The sequence below is a fragment of the Mus musculus genome, chromosome X (assembly GCF_000001635.26).
Source record: "Mus musculus strain C57BL/6J chromosome X, GRCm38.p6 C57BL/6J".
Lineage (NCBI taxonomy): Eukaryota > Metazoa > Chordata > Mammalia > Rodentia > Muridae > Mus > Mus musculus.
Window position 1 is genome coordinate 64,262,045 of NC_000086.7, and position 17,861 is coordinate 64,279,905.

At 38.2% G+C, this 17,861-nt stretch overlaps 1 protein-coding gene across 5 annotated transcripts; it reads right to left on the minus strand.

Moving 5' to 3' along the window:
- Positions 1-2,838: 2,838 nt before the first annotated feature.
- On the minus strand, positions 2,839-15,301 carry Slitrk4 (SLIT and NTRK-like family, member 4). Of its 5 annotated transcripts, NM_001365111.1 has the most exons (4): positions 15,253-15,301; positions 14,756-14,862; positions 11,975-12,046; positions 2,841-11,065 (listed from the first exon to the last, which is right to left on the minus strand). In NM_001365111.1, the coding sequence occupies exon 4, from the start codon at positions 11,013-11,015 to the stop codon at positions 8,502-8,504; it is 2,514 nt and encodes an 837-aa protein (NP_001352040.1). In that variant the 5' UTR covers positions 11,016-11,065; positions 11,975-12,046; positions 14,756-14,862; positions 15,253-15,301; the 3' UTR covers positions 2,841-8,501. The 5 variants fall into 5 exon arrangements, with proteins under 5 accessions (XP_017173974.1, XP_017173975.1, NP_001352040.1 ...); XM_017318485.1 differs by lacking the exon at positions 15,253-15,301 and having other exon boundaries at positions 2,839-11,065; positions 11,975-14,009; positions 14,756-14,989; XM_017318486.1 differs by lacking the exon at positions 15,253-15,301 and having other exon boundaries at positions 2,839-11,065; positions 13,530-14,989.
- Between the last annotated feature and the right edge of the window lie 2,560 nt (positions 15,302-17,861).

The following is a 17,861-nucleotide window of genomic DNA, read 5'->3' on the forward strand; positions in this document are numbered from 1 at the left end:
GAGGATAAAAAAGTCCAGGTATTATACCTGATTCTTTCTAGTTGTAAGTTGCTGTGGAACTTTGTGAAAATTGCAGTTAGGTTTCAATGGAGTGTCTCATATAACCTCAGCCACAGATTATCATAGCCTCTGTGGAACTTAAAGAGAAAACAAAACAGTACAATGTAAGCATCATTAAGCTATGTGTCAGGAAATCCTGGACCATGGTGGCAATGATAGATTATGTGGCCTTGGGAAACTCATGCTTCCTCTCAAGCCTTTCTTGAAATGGTAGGAACTAAGTCATCTGATTTAGAAAACTACTGAGCACATATACTTTATCTTCCTTTGATAGTCCTTAAACAGGGAAGATGTTTATTCACCAACACTTACTTGGCCTACCCTAATTATGATCAAGAGTATATCCTGGTCAAAAAACCATTTAGTGTAGCTTTATCTGGGTATAGTATGATTCACATGAAAGGATACACTTTTTTTTGACAGATTTCTATTAAATTGACTGCCTGAAATCATTTATGTATTTGGGATTAAATGATCAAGTCTGCAAGCACAGTATGCTTTGTGATGGAGAGTTGACATCTGGCATGAGTAAAGAGAGAGTGGAAATGTTGCCTCTAGACTGAGTTTTTCTTTCTTATAATACCCACAGTGATGTTTAGGAAAAATATTGACAAGTTCAAAGGGGGGTTAGTGGACCCATATGTAATTTTAATTAAATGCTTCCATTTGATTCTCTTAAAACCCTGTTTTCCTTAAGGATACACTGGTTGACTTCTTAATCCATATGACTTTATCTAGTTTCCAATACACATTTCTGCATAACTCCTTAGTTACATACTGAAAATAAGGCTTAGTGAATTTTCATGGTTGGAATTGATGAAGCAGCATTACAGCAGCTGTACCAAATCTTTAAAAAAATGAATATTTTCTGAACAACTGAATGCAAAGAGAAAATAATAGCCATGTTTGAGATAATCCTTGAGCAACCCTATCAATGTCAGCAATAATGCTCTTCTGTAGTTAGAGTAGGGGCTCCAGAGTGAGAAATAATTCCTTAGATTCTGGTTTGCAACCTAAACTGGTAAGCTCTAATCACATTGCAAGCAAATCTAATGCACAAGAAACATATTCCAAAAGTAGATTTTTCTGCTGATAACTCTGTCTTCTTATAATTATTTTCATGTCAGCAAGACTTACTGCACTAAATTTTCTATATTTCTATATTTCTAGAACTTCCAGAAGGAAACTGATAATACAGTGTGATGATTTTTTCTATAAATAACTGTGAGTTTCCAGAGTGGAGAGTAGTTTCCACTGTGAAGAATAGTATAGAATAAAACGACAAGCAGTTCCTGTGGGCTGGAAGATAACTGATGAACCAAAACAAAGGTGCAATTTGGAAAACACACAAAACCAAAATGCTCTTGTGTATTATAATCATATGGTGGTGAATATTGCCCCCTAAATCCAATAGTTTGTGTGCATCCACACTGGAAAAACAAAAAAATAAAAATAAAAATAAAAATAATCTTCCTAAGTTAGCTTGTGCCATAGATAGTGCTGGCTGTTCATAACAGCAGAAGAGAATAATTTTCAGCAGGGAGGACTTGGCAAAGATGGCATATCCTGCTATGGAGCAAAGGGATCCATGGCAAATACATGACTTCCTGGGGCTTTGTGCAGGAAATGGTTTCTGAAGTAGGCACTTAATATATTCTACTGAAGTAAAATTTCTGAAAACAAACCAGAAAACCTAGCAAGATTTTACTACGACATTGAAATCCAAATTCTTATAATGATCTATTTTATTTCCTAAAAACACTTTACATATGACATGAATGCTCTGCCTAGTACTTGTCTTAAACAAAAATATTGCTTGTCATCATTTTAAGAAATACTGACAATTCAGAAGTTTTAAACATCAATCTATAACACTACTCAACAAAAAATTATCATCTGAGGGATATCAAAAATAATTAGATGTTTTATTTGACCAGTTCATCCAAAATATAATTATGAAGGTTGTATAGGCACTGCTTGGATTTCATGTTAATTTAAAAGAAAAATCATAATTAAAGAAATCATAACTAAAAATAGTCTAATACCTGATATATGTTTACCATAGAGATTGTTCAGCAATTAAATTTTGAGGTCTGGTATTTGTTTCTATGAATATTCTATGAATAATCCTTATTGGCCTATCTAATTTCTAGTCATCAGTTTCAACTAAGTGGTCCTTCTTTTAAAATAGATTTACATGTTCTAGTAATTTTTAATTAGAAACGTCACCCTTGGATTCCTTATTTTGTATATAGGTGCCTCTATGTGGTTCTCTGAGCATGTTTATACAAGGTTGTAGCAGGCTTTATTTACAACATAGCTGATGTTCTGTGAATAACACATGGCACCAACCATTTAGTAAGGACACACAATGAGGAGACTAATGAGAAATTTAAAAAAATATGGATAATCAAAAGAAAATCCTGAAATACAAGGGAATCATGGATAAGATCAGTCTAATTACTACCTTAAACAACACAGTGGTTATGTTTCAATATAAAATGAAAACAACGTAGTTATTATCTGGGAATGAAATAGCAACTTCATTTGTAAACTTTAGATGAGGCAGGAACATGTCAATATTTATTGACTAGATATCTATATTTGTGTATCATCCACTGTTTGTGTGTATTACTCATTTTGTGCATGTGGAAAGGTATAAGTTCCCTAATTATATAAACTAATAGGATAACTGTGCCAAGTAAATAGCATATTATTCTCTTTGCTCTTGAGCTTGCATAATATCAGACTAATAAAAACACTGAATGGCTACACATATGACCTATAAGAAAAGACTTTTATTCATGAAAACAGCATTAAAGTTACTTCATATCAACTCCAGAATTTTAGTACAATGATTCAGTTTACATAAAACAATGATGGAAATATACATTGCAATTTTTAGTAGGGAGAACAGAGCTTAATATGATTCTCAAATGTTGCCATAATTAATATCCATTGCACAGCATGGCTTCCTTAGATGTTTATCAACAGCATCTGACATGAACTACTATTTATGAATTGCCACCTGGAAGAAGTATATTGTTCAAAAATTCTAAAAGACTGCCCTTTTTTATATATAGTCAATTTAAAAGTAAAAGATATTGTTTTATTGTATACTTTCATTTGCTCTCTAAAGGCTCCATTTGTGAATTTTTTAGAAAAAAAATTGTCCTTTCTTTTGTAATATCAGAAGGGCTAAAATCTATGTTATATACAGGGAATGTCTACAAAAGTCAACTGTAAGGAAAGATTGAATAGTTATTTCTTGGTTCTGGATTCTATTGCCAAACTAACTTATAGTTATCAAACAATGTTGAGTTTCAATATTTTGTACTCCCACTCTCATATTATATGGGGCAGTATTCAATTGCCTCAGAGCTTCAGTGTATTTCCCCTGTGTAGGTATAAGAAGAACAAATTAAAAAGTAAATTTTACAAAATTTTAGAAAATCATAGTATTTCACAGAGGAGATAGTAAAACCACATTCTTTAAATTGTCCTTTTCCAATGCTATCATATAAATCATTAGAAAGTAAGTAGAATAAAGAAAACAATACAATAAAATTAAATTAAAATTCACACTAGAGGCAGTTTTTGTAAATAAAAAATAAGTTATTTAGGTTTACTTAACCTCCCATTTGGTTTTGAATTTAACAAAAGACAGATCTCCTAGAAATCTGCAATTGAAAGATAAAAATCATCAATTAACTTATAATTATTCATAGTAATTGATAACATTTACTATGTGGTACTAGTTCAGCTCATCTGGCTAGTAAGTAATTTTGCATGAACACTGAACATAAGCCTGTATTTTTATTTGATGCCACTTGTTTACATATTAGAGTGACTGAGAAAAATGCCTTGTGCTTGCTATCTATAGTGTGCCCACTTTCAGCACTGTTTATGTCTAGTAGTAAGGCCACAGAAATATTAATTTATATTTCTGTGCACTTTGTTTGCTTCATGTAGCTTAAGGATACATGATTTAAAACAACTTTATGGTAAATTCAGCCTTTTGATATTTTTTTTTCTGCTCTCTAGTTAACTATAATGCAGTTGGTTCACTTTTTTTTTTCAACAACAGTAAATGCATCAAGTGATTGATATTTTTGGTTACTTTTAAAGAAACTATGTTAAAAATAACCATTTACCACAGTAACTTAAAATCAGTCAAGCTTGCTATAGGATGTAAAAATTTTGAAGTTTCTCTAAAAGTATTTGAGTTGATTTTCTAGATCGAATACCAGTATTTGCTAATTTGAAGTTATGTTATATTCCAAATGGTGAGTGAGAATGTAATAGGATCAAAATATATTAACTTTTAACACTGTCTGACATCTGATCGTTAAGGGATTGCTAGAACTAGGGAATACCTATTGCAAGTATGTTTGTAAAGAACACATCTTTTAACAGAGGCTTAACACTTAAGTTGTGTGTAAACAGTATTATAAAGCTATATATCTTACCCTCAAATTTGAGTGATATAATCAGTTTGGTTACTGTTTTATTTTTTTCTGAAAAAAAAAGAAAAGATAAATATACTTAACAAAATGCTGCTTCAGAAATAACATTGCTCCAAACAATTTTATTAATACTTCCAGAAAAATGTCATTCAATGAATTCTAATATCTTGTTGTAATTCAACAAAAACATAATTCATTAGAATTGTTCTTTGCTGTGATTTACATTATATTTTAATAGCATTACTTGATTTTTAAAGTGAATTTATCTAAAATAGATATAATCAAATCAGGGTAAAAGTAATATAATACATATTCTCTACTTTATTTCAAAATAGTAACTATAAATACATTCTGAGTATATTTGCTCCCTAACTCTTTGGATGCAACAATAACAAGAAAAATTTAAAAAGAAAAATAAAACAATCTCACTGTGCTCATTTCATATACTTTCTATGTAATAGTCATGCAAGTGTGTAGATTAACATTATCGCCATACATTTCTGAGATTGACTCTGATATTTCTAAAATACCTATGACATTACTCATGAGGCCATGATCTTTAGTATTTATGCATCCTTATGGCATACAAAACTAAATGTTTATGTAAAGCAACAAATGACAAGTGTCTTTAAAACTTCCTAATTAATATATTTCTTGATACTCTTATTTAGCATGGAAAATTAAGTATTGATATAAATTGCCTTATATATTTGAATCACTGTACTTTAATAGCTGCTTTCTCATAAAATTACACAAAGATTTACTTTTAAGGAATTGAATCATTTTTATTGATTTCATAAAAAAATAATTTAAAACTTGATTTATATTACACAGACACAATATATTATCTCACCCCTTCACTGATTTCATAAGATCTAGTTTTCTCTGCAACTGTTCTAAAACAGTCTGTACACAAGAATATCAAGCCAAGAAGACCACGATGTTTCACACCATATTGGAAATGATCCCTTCTTGGCTTTTAAGATTTGAATCAAAGTCACTAAAAAATGTTTTACCATTTACATATCATATCTCAAGGGGTTAAACTAACATCAAGATTATAGTTGAAGCCAACAAAATGTAGATACAGTATTTTAACTGCTCTTGTACTCAACTCAGAATTTATACCTAACTACAGTATCATAAAAGATACAAGAACTAATGAGAGACAGGTGCAAATTAGCATACACGGTATAATGTAGGCACAATGACTTTAGTTAAGGAAAGTATACTAGCCTTAACCAAGGATTTGTTACTTCCATTTACAATTAGGACCTCCAAATTACAACGAACAATTAAATTACATTTTCTTTTCTTAAAAATATTTTGAACATTAATAGTTTTCAGCAGAAGAGTGTGAGATAGCCATTATACTACAGCAAGCTTTGAGATGGTGGCAGGTACTCTTAGGATTGACAATTTTCGGAAACCTTGAAATATCCTTCAAACACCACCACACTGAATAAAAATGCATCATCCCAATGACCTATTAGCCCCAGGTTATGCATGGAGCTTTCTGGTTCCTCCTGTAAGTGTGCATTTAAGATTTCTGAATCCAAACATTATTGATTGAATAAATAAAAACACGTTGTTAGAAGACTTTGCATCTTTATCCTGTCAGTGTGCATTAGGAGCCCTTTAATCCATGGATGCATGCATGCATGGTAATGGCATATTAAATGTCCTTATGAAACTGCAGATGAAAATTAGCATTTGAATATATTTTTTTCTTTCAAGATCAGAAAGCAATTATTTGTTTGGATGTATTTATATTCATATAAAGTTTTCACAGACATTGTCATGAAACTGAAAATTACACATTAAAGTTTTAAGAGCACCAGCACATACATAGGGAGATTTTTATTTGCTATCTAAAAAAAATCTCCAAGTTATCTATACTTGTGAATATACACTTAAACACACATGCATGTATACACACACACACACACACACACACACACAAACACACACACATATACACACTCCTGTAATAATGTCCAGTTTTTCTTTAAAAAAATTGGAACAAACACATAAAATCTTGAAATTAGTATTTAATAAAGGGAGTGCTGCTACAACTTTAACTATAATATCCTTTTGGAAGCTGCGTCAAAACATCTGCCACTTGAAATTCATAAAGAATGTCTGTATGCCTTCTTGACTACCTTACTGAATAAAACAGTAATTCATCACATCACAACACACACACACAAAACACACTCACAGAGAGAGAGACAGAGAGAATGAGAGAGAGAGAGAGAGAGAGAGAGAGAGAGAGAGAGAGAGAGAGAGAGAGAGAAAGAGAGAGAGAGAGAGAGAGAGAGAAGAGAAGAGAGAAGAGAGAAGTGGCCAAGAAGACAATGATGTTCTGAATATTAATTTGCTAGTCATAGCTCCTAAACATCTTCAGATATCAGCCCATTATCAAATGCCTCGATCATTTGACCAATTTTGATCTAGAACTTAACATCACACGCAAACACAGGGGCATATCAGTTGTAGTTGTAGATCATGAATTCATCTGAGACCAGTGCAAGCATTTAGCAGGGTGGCTTTGGTAGCCAAGATTACCATGATGTTTATAGTTCTACTAGATTATCTGATAGTCAGAATGATGAAAGAACAGGATACTGATGCATACAAGATACTATTAACCTTAGTCATTAATTTGTTAAATATTGCAATTAAAACTATTTGAATTAAGCTCATAGAATCCTGAAAAGCAAGACAATTGATGGCAAATAACAACTGCCCCAGACACAATACTATAAAACTAATGAGCCTATTTTAAAATGCACAGTTGGTAACAAATCTGAAGATAATATGCTAAATTCACAAGAATTGCACAGAACTGTTTTTTTTTTTTACTTTTTTATATTTTTTGTATTTTTTTCTGCTTTTAAATTATACCTGATCACAGAGTCCAAAATATTTCTGTACACATTAGCTTCAGTTTCATTTTCATATTTCTTTTTCTTATCTAAATTTATGCTTACTGATTAATTTGCTGTGATCAGGAGAGTAAGTCAAGCATATTAAATACATATTAAGGAGTACGTGTTTTCCTATTTAGTATACAAAGTACTTCATAAATATGAATTATGTTACAAAAATAGCTTTGGGTGCGCTCACACGGTAAGCACTTGCTAATTTTGGACAACCTTTAAGGATTGTGGGTATTTGACATAACTGAGAACAAACTCTAGTTTAATTTGAGCCATGTTTAATTCTGATAAACATCATGTTTTTTTCTAGATCACCACAAATGCTATGTAACTCACATTGATTTTTTTTCTCCTTTAGGTTTTTATGTATAGACAGGTAATACTTAAAGTGTTCAAATTTATTTTATAATTATGTAATGCATGGTATATTTTAAACAAGTATTTGCACAATTTAACATTATAAATCCAGCAATTTCAAGATGCAGGCCATAAATTTTACTGATTTACAAATACTATCAAATGTTCTCTCTTTGCATGCTTATTTGTGTTTTTTTTTTACACTTTTCAGATAATCTTTACACAGAGTTGTTACAATGCCACAAATCAAAAGGGTTATTCCAGTTTCACCAACTTAATCTACGTGCAAGATGAAGGACCCAGCTGAGGTACAGACACTGGTACCAGTTTTCTCGAGTTTGCTTTACAAAGCACAAAGAGACGAAGGTTTTGCATCAGGATACAAAACTGATTTGCCTCTTGAGGTTAAATTCAGTGTATTATGTTTATAAAGCATCCCTTTGGCAATAGAGTTTGCAGTATCCCCATAGGATTCCACAGTATAGGTTTTATGTAGTAAAATCTATTAAGGGAATTCTCTTCTACTTGACATATCTTTACAGCTACAGTTAATGAGATACCCTTGGAAACACCTGCCTCTATGCCTAATGGTAATATAGTATTTGGAAGTTAGAAGTCAACAAAAGGCACTTTCATCATTAAATATTGTCCTCTGTATGAAGTCAGATTACATGACCTATATCTTGTTCAAAGCTGTTTGCTCTTCAAGGACCTGTAGGTAGTCGGGGGAACTCTGAAGTTTTGCCTTCAGTTCAAAATACTCACTCTTCCTTTGTTCAACAACAATTTTACTGTGGTTACCACCTATCAGTGACTTCTTGTTTTTTTTATCTTGTTGTTTTTCAGGATAGCGAATCTCAAAGCCACTGACACCAATGCTGTTATACTCCTTTTTGCTTTCAAGAAAATTTTGAATGAACACATTGGAATCTCTGCTAGGGAAGAGTTCGTCCAGCTCGTCAATTGTGCTCAGTCTTTTCCTGGTATCCACATGCAATAAATCTTTGTCCTTGTCAGCAGCATTTCTCATCATTACCTTCTGTCCCGGAGGATCAGAAAACATGAACCCAGTTTCTGACTCTTTCAGGCCACAGGTGTGACTTTTGCTCATCTGTTCGATGGTTTGTGGAATGAATGCTTCTGTGCTCAGTCCATCTTTTTTATTGGTTTTGTGGTCATGTTTCCTTAGTTGCAGCTGCATGGAGCCACACTCAGAATTCCCCAGACCTTCATGCTTCACTGTGGGTTTCTTGTTACGTCTCAGCACAAAAACAAGAAGGCAAAATGCAACAAAGACAGTTAAAATGAGAACCACCAGAATACTTAAGATTAAAATAGATAATGGCACTGGGCCCCCAGGAGGACTTCGAATAGGACCCAATGGAGTGGTGAAGGTAATTGCAGGCGCAGGGCTTGTGAATGTTGCTGATGGCTTGTTTAAGAGTTTAGGGCATAAGATTTCATTTTTGAGGGACTTCAATTCGATGTTGGCAAACTGAACAGGAGTCTCACATTTCAGTTCTTTCACAACAATCCCATCATTTAACTTCTCCAGCCACAACTTTAATGCTACCAAGTCGCAGGTGCAGTCCCAAGGGTTGCCCTCTAAGTCAATTTGTGTAAGAGACTGCAACTGATCAAGTACTCCGCTGACAGGTAGGTACATGAATTTGTTGTTTCTCAGGTTCAGTCTAGCAAGTGGTGCTCCAGAAAAGATGTAAACTGGCAGGCTTTTTAAGAGATTATTGTTCAAGTACAGTAGCTGCAAATTTGGCATGGAGTCAAAGGTGCCTGCTAAAATTTCCTTAATCAAGTTGTACTCCAAATAAAGATACTGCAGGTTATGAAGTCCTGAAAATATTTCAGGGTATAGCCTTTCAATCTGATTGCCATTGAGATAAAGCCTGCGCAGATTAGTAAGATTGTGGAATACTTCTCCTTTGATCAACGTAATCTGATTGCTGCCTAAATGGAGCAAATCCAGCCCCTCAAACTCAGTGAAGTCTGAAATGTCCACATCTTTGATGTTATTACCATTGACATGCAACTTCTTGGCATTCAAAGGTTTTGGTGTCAATTCAGACATGGACTGTATATTTTTCTCTTGGCAATTCACACTCAATCCCAAATCAGAAGGATGTGTTTTGCAAAAGCAAGGTACTGGACAAGGTGTAAGAGGAGGCACTCTTGTTTGATATGACACAATCTGACTGAGATTTCTGTTGGATAGGGCTTTGCCTGCCACAATTCCAGAGATTTTGGAAGGATTTGTTGTTTTGGGTGGTTTTGTCACTAATCTGTGCAAGGTTGTCTGAGTAGTGTGACCATTGGGAGTAGTAAAGCCATTCTCCTGCTGAGATGGAGGCAGAATGCGTACGTCAAAGTCACTGCCTGTACCCATGGGGCATAGTTCTTGCTTGTTGGTTTCCTTTAAAAGCCTTCCATATAAGTCACTGGGAGTTTCACAAATAGCTTCTCCTATGTAAATGTTATATGGCATATTCTCCAGCCAAGCCTTTAGAGGCAACAAATCACAGCTACAGTTCCAAGGATTATCTTCCAGCTGCAACTCAACAACCCGGCCAATGTGTTCTAGAACTCCAATATAAGGAAGTTTCTGGATTCTGTTTCCTCGTATATCCAAATGGGTTAAAGATGCAAATCGAAAAATATTATCAGGAAGGAATGAAATCAGATTGTCATTAAGAATGAGAACTTTCAGTTTATGGAGCTTATTGAAGGCTCCTCGTTCAATATACTTGATTAAATTGTAGTCAGCCTGGAGATACTCCAAGTTCTCTATGCCAAGGAAAGTGTCAGCTCGGAGAATCTTTAATTCATTGTTGTTCAAGTGCAACTGCTTTAATGCACTGAGCCCGAGAAAGGCTCCTCCCTCAATGTTCTGCAGCTTATTATTTCCCAGATGCAGAGATACTGCATGAGAAAAATTCACGAATGTATTTGGATAGAGGATATTTAAAAAATTGTTTTGGAAATTGAGATGATAGAAATTAGACCAAGGTGGTTTCAGCTGGTTTGGCCTGTAGACTGAAACCTTCTCACAGTTGACATAGAGCACATTCTCTACTGACACGCAGGAACACACATTGCAAATTTCCACTGATATGTCAGAATCTGCATTTGTAGAAGAAATCAGGGCTGACACAATCAGAAAGAGCCAAAGAAACATCTTCTTGCAATCAGCAAACAACTCTATGCTTCTGAATAAAGACAAATAATCTAAAAAATAAAAAGAAAACAGTTTTTCAATGGTCATTCCTTGAAAAAAATATTTATGCTTAAATCATCCCATTGTGAACACATGGCTACAATCTGTAGCACTGTGTTTTTTAATATAGCCAGATTTGCTTTCCACTGAACAATAATAACCACAAAATGTCACGTATTCTACATTTGTGATTTGTACAAAAATGTACATGTGTAGAATATATAACAAACAGTAAGAAAGGAGGTTTTAAATCATACTTTGACCTTAATAAATTCAATTTTTAGCTTGAACCACCAAACTTTGCCCATAAGCACAAGCCTCAAGCTTGCGATTTGCATCTTAAATGAACAAACCTACAGCATCATTTATTTTATGTCCTCTACCCCACAAAGATCCCTTAGTTGGTGGAAATCTATACTTCAGTCTTCTGCCAGATACAGAGGCTGGGGAGACACCATAACTGAACTCAGATTTTAGAAGAGGATAGCAGTGGGAGGACTGGGCTCCTTTAATAAAGATGGTTTAAAAAGCTACATGAAAAGGTGCCCTGGAAAGAAATTTGCCATCGCCTTGGCACTTAAGTAGGCATGTTGGCATGAATCAGTTTACTTCTGTAATCTGTCGACTTCCAAAGCACAGATGACCCTATGGAGTTCTAGAAAACCAACTGTCAGATTAATGAACAGCACCTACTTTGCTGTCAGTCATTTCCCAAATGGGGTTAAAAAGCCTTTTGTCTTTGAGTCCCTGACAGCAAAAAGGGGACCTGCTTATTCCTACACCACTCAGCTGATTTCCCGGCAGGCAGGATTTCCACCCACCAGAACTGGTTCTTCTGCCTGCCTGGCCCTCTCTCAGTCTTCATTTGTCAGTTTGAACCCAGTCCCAACTGACCCCTCAGTCAGTAAAATGTGTATCACCTTCACTCAGACCACAGGCTGTCACTGCCGACGAAGAGGAGTCCCCATGCCACGGTCTTTGAGCAGCTTTATCTGCAGAAGCAGATATACATATTCAATTATACATATTTCACTTCTACATAAAGCTCTCAGTTCCCAAACACCCTTCCAAAATGATCACTCCATGCCTCTGCCTGTAAACAAATGAAAAATTACTCCTTGGAAGAGTCCAGTGGTTCAAAAATTAACCCATTGGAGGCAACCCCTTATTCGCAAGCACGCGCACAAACACACATACACACACTCACTCACACACACACGCACACACACACACAGGGTGAGAGAGAGAGAGAGGGGGGGAGAGAGAGAGAGAGAGAGAGAGAGAGAGAGAGAGAGTTAGTTTCTGCCTCATGGAAAGGAATTTAATGGATCACATTTTACTGATGCAATTTTAGGCTTGTGAATAATCTTTCCAGTAGTGAATGGGGAGAAGCTAGCTGCAATTTTTATATGGTCACCACTAAATCTTAATCAAATAAATAAAATACACAGGGACATGATGAGAAAATGGTGCAAATAAAAAATATTTCACATAGAAACTCTTTTATTTTCTCACAAGGAATTAGCTAGTGGTAAAACCAAATGTGTCTCAAGGTAAGCAATCCATTAGCCAAGACTCAGGAAGATTTGCATTTTAAATACTTTGGTTCAGAATATAACCAGCATCACTGAGATGCTTTTTAGCTGCCACATAGGCAGGCATTTCCCCTATTCACTGTCATAGCATGACTGTCTTTGCAAAAAGAAGTCATAGTTCCTAAGCATGACATCACCCAAACCAATTCCAATTGTAAAATCAAGATTTTCCCTTGGTCTTTTTTGCCTGGTGTTGATGTAGCTTTCAACAGCTATTTTGGTTCAGTTGAGTCATTTCTTGTTCCTAACCACCCCCACCCAAAAACAAAGAAACCAAAATGCAACCAAACTAAAAACAAACAAAACATAGACAGCAAAACAAACCAAAACAAAATAAAATTCGCAAAAGCGGACTTCAGTACAAAAACAAGAAGCAGAAGAATAACAGATGTGAACATCCATGAAGAGCTGCCCTTATATTAGTAAATTCTACTTTAAGTAGCAAAGGGGGTGGGGGAGGCGCAAGGATGAGCTAGGAAGTTCCCAAATGCAGCTCTGGAGAAACAGGGGAAGTCAAAAGCAGCTGGAACAAGAAAGCAAGGCAGAATAAGAGTCAGTCCACCAAGGAGAGGCAAAAAGACACGGGGAGGGCAACAGATATGGAGAGCTGGAGAACTGTCAAAAGGAGGCTAGGAAAAAGAAGCCAGCAAGAGTAACTGCAAGCAAAAGAAACACCTCTAATATACTCTAAAAATCGTGACAAACAACAAATATACAAACCAAGAAACAAAACCTTATAAAGTATGGATTAGGTATCCAAAACTACCTCTCAGGCTTCCAAAAGGGGCAAATTTCCCTATTCGTGCTCCCATCTCTTGATGGTGCCAAGCAAGACATTCTGCTCCCAAGGCTACCCAGGACTGCACAAACCTTGCCCTACCATAAATCCAGCATCCACAAGAGTGCCGCTCCTAGCGCTTCATGTCCAAGCAGAGAGAGGGAGCCTGCAGAGTGCAAACCACTGCTATGGGGTCCGCAGGTCGACGTGGCTTCACAACAGCGGACTAGGGGAACCTTAGCTGCTCCCTTCCCAAGGGCCGAGGTGGGGGTGGGGTGGGGGTGTAGGAGAACAGTGGAAGATCGGCCGCTGCTGTCCCCCGAGCGCTACCTCGACCTGGAGGCGACGCGGTTGGAGGGGCCGCTGGCGTGTACCGCAATGTTTTGCCGCATCCCAGTGCCCAGAGCCGGCGCGCAGCCCCCTCTTGGGTACCCGGACCGAGCAGCAGCCTCCTCGCAGGCTTGGTGGCGGGGGCGGGGTACTGTGCACGATGTCGCGGGGGCCTTCAGTCCCTCTGCGCACACATTTCTCCGCGCGCTCCCGTCCCACAAGGGGTAGCTGCTGGAGTTTTCTTTGGCCTCCCTAGACCCAAACGTGCAGTGGGTGAGCAAGAAGGAGAGATGACTAGTTCAGGCCGCGAGGGATAGCTACTGGGGCTTCAAAGACCCATTTGCTACAGTCAGAGTGACTCCATAGTTCGGTTGCCTGGAGCTGTGGCCCGGGCTTTGCCCCCCACCCCCACCTGCCCACGCCAGCTATAAGATCCTATTCACCCAGCCAGAAATCACTTCAACATTTAGGAATCTTGCAAAGTGTCACTGCTAGCATTCCCCCAGCTTCGCTGGGCTTTCGGAGTTACCCACGGGTTCTTCCTCCTATACTGCCTGTCTTGCAGAGTGCCAGCGGTCTCTGAGCAGTCTGCCGGCCACCGCCTGAAACCCCACATTCAAGTCCACGCGCAGTGCCTGAGAGTAGGGCTCAGAGCACAAAGCCCAGCCCAGCGCAGCAGCCCTGACAGCTCACTGTGCCCCTGGGGCAGGGATGTTAAGGACACCCGGATTCTTTCTGTCCTGGAGGACAAGAGATCGCGCCATGGGCAGGCAAGTGGGAGGCGTGTGCCTGTGTGTGTGTGTTCCGGGGTGGGGGTTAACCAACATGTCCACTACTAAACTCAACGGGCCCCAAACCAACAGGACTCCAACAACTAAAAATAATAAGCTACCTGCTTCCCTCCGCGCGCGCGCACATGCACTGTGCCAAGCCCAGCCTGGAAGAAGCAGCGCGCCTTTCCTTGCAGCTCGCGCAGCCCGGGCTTGAAATTCACTCACCTCTGGAGCCCCAAGTCCTGTGGAGGGCCCACTGCTTTCCGACTCGCTCCTCAGTTTCCGCGATGCTCTCTACTTGATCTGGGATCCAGCTTCTTGGCTCCCGCTCGCTGGTCAAGCCCACAGAACAGCCTTTAGCAGGCAAGCAAGCGGGCAGCGGCGCGCGCGCGCACCCGGCCAGACACCGCGCGCGCACCCAGACCCTCGCACACGGGCTGCACCTTTACATACACGCGCCGAATCCCCGCCCCCGCCCCCGCCCCCTGGCGCACAAGCAGCCCTCCCTCCGGACACCGATCACTTCTATCAAGGCACATTCCTGAGCCCCTTGACCCTCCAGCAGACGCCCCCACTTGAGTCCATTTCTACCCACACACTAGAAAGACAACACGGTTTCCTACTGGCATCTATCTCCTCTTTTGCCTAAAACATCGCCTAGGGAGGAGAGACCCTGATCCTTGGGCATTGGAACCCTAGTTTCCTAACGTGTTTGCACTAACCTCCATCACCCTACCACATAAGCACACTTGAGTCCTTTCTCTTCCTCCAGCACCCTAACAAGAAAAGGGGCGCGCGCTCGCGTGCGCGCGCGAACACACACACACACACACACACACACACACACACACACACACACACACACGAGGTATTCCACTGAGAGAACAAGCAAGAACCCCAGGGAGATGGATTTTTTTTTTTTTTGAGAGCCTGAGGCAAGGAGGTGGGGTGGAGGCAGGAGCAGGGGACATAGGGTCTTCAAGTCTAGATGGTGGACTTGAATAATTCCAGAGTAGAGGGGTGAGTTAACAACAATGACATTGAATTGCGCCAGTCGCACTTGAGTTTTATATGGTGGGTATGGTTCCTTTGGCTAACTGTCATCCCGTAGAACAGGGGGCTTTGGGAATATTTCAGACTCAGGCGATCCTGACTGGAGCATTCTTGGGAGTAGTTTCCTGGGATCCAGTGGTATTCGCACTCCCCCTACCTGTCTGCGCGTGAGGGGCCTGAAGCTTAAAAGGCAAAAGTGTTAGGCTTTAGCCCAAAGTGAGCTTATTTAGCAGCGTTAGGAGAAAAGGGCTTAATTTTGGATATTTTAGAGTTCCACAGGCCTTCAGCTCCAAAGGTATTAAGCAGGGTAATTAAGAAGCTGTGGTTGGGAACAGGGGGTTAAGGGTAGAGGGAGAGAGGCTGCGCTTGAAACTAAAGGGGGCGAGGGGAGAGAGAAATAGGGAAAAAAAAAAAAAACCCCGCTTTCCCTACTGAGCATGCCCAGTTTCGAGCTCAAGCCCTATAAGAGAGGCATTGTGTGCATTCCACTTCTCCGGGGTTTGGAGGTGACCCGGAGGGGATTTTGGTTGGGGGCAGCAGGGGATGATGGGAGGCTTTAGGGAAGGGGGTGGAGGCTGCCCAGAAGACACTCTGAAGAATGAAGGGGAAGGGGCACACTAGGGAGATAGAAGAGGGAAAATGATCAAGAAAAGTCACTTCTTTAGTTCCTACTTGTTTATACTAAGGAAGCTTTAGCAGCTGACTGCCAAAAATCTAAAGGCTGCAGATCTCACCCTTTCTGAATCCCTTGCAACCAAAGATTAATGTTTGCACACACAAAAATGTAGGAAGGTCCTGAGAAAAAGCTAATGTTCATATCAGTTTCACACAGATTGATAATTTAGTTAGAAAGCAAAGAAACCTAGGGACTGGGTAGATACCTCTGCTGTCTGCACACCTTTCAAATGTTTGATTTCTGAACAAGAAAATGATTTTGCTGCCTTTCCCTACTTGCACCTTGTAGGTGCTTGGCTAAGGAAAGCAAGTCTCTGCTTTCTGTCTGTGGGGGAAGTGGCTGTTGGGAAAGAGGTCCAACTTATAGAAGCTTTTCTCCTAGAATCTCTAACAACCCATTCTTTGCCACAAGTCAAGAAAGACTTTCAGACCCATTTCTTTGAGATCTTTGCTCTGCTCAATTCACTTACTCAAATCTCAATAGCTCCAGCCACATGTTTGTATATCCAATTCCCAGAAATGTGTTTGCTTGTAAATGAAAAGTTCTTTAAGCTAAAACTAACAATAGCTTTGAAATCACTTATGCTGTCTACCTGAATTCCTACAGGCAAGCATATGCTATAATTGATTGAAAATTAAGGCTCCAATTATCTGTGGAACAAACCAAATTAAACAAGTAAACAAAAATCAATGGGCAATGATTGCTTCGTATTATTCTTCAATAATATCCTATCTTCTATATTATCTATATACTTGACTATTTCTGGTTTTAGTTTTTCTTTTTTGTCATTTCACCTAATTATATTCATGCAAATACTTGAACACATCATGTTTAAGAGAGATGCATGGACAATATTTAAACATGTAAATAGATATGACTTTTTTCTTTATGCAACCTTCATAAAGAACTCCTCCTCCATCTATACTCTCCATTGACTTGATTTTTTTTTAATCCTCTTCTCTTTTGAAAACAACCTACAGGCAGAAATTGAGTGGGCAGCAGTGGTAAAATTCGTTACATCCATTGTGAAACCCAGTATGAAATAATGATTAGTTAAAGACACACTAAAAGATCAGTCCACAGTATTTGTACTGGCATATCTTCACTGAGGTGAAACGTGTTTCCTCCCTAGATATCAGCAACAATATGTTGAAAAATTTCCCCACTGTTGTACATTTGATTAAAACAGATCCTGCTAATTAAGAACTCAAATTTGCATTACATTGCATAGTGCATTTTACAACTAACTAGTAATGGCTAACAAAACAATTTGGCATTTACTTTAAATGCAAAGAATTCGGGAAGCTACCATGTATTTTATCACGGTAGGTGAAGTGTTTGTTCTTTGCTATAAAGGTTAAAGAGATTCAGCAGAATGGACACTTTTTGCCTGAAAATGTAATGTAAGTTTCAAGTTCTGGGATAGCTCAAAAGGCCAGAGATGGACAGTAAATACCAGATTATTTAAATGTTCATCTTTATTCAACTTTTGAAACTGTCCTTAGGCTTAGTTATACTTAACTGCAATAAATATGAAAAATTCTGTTTTACACAAGTATGAAGAGAGCAGTCTGAAAGCAAAAACACCCAGAACACTGGAAA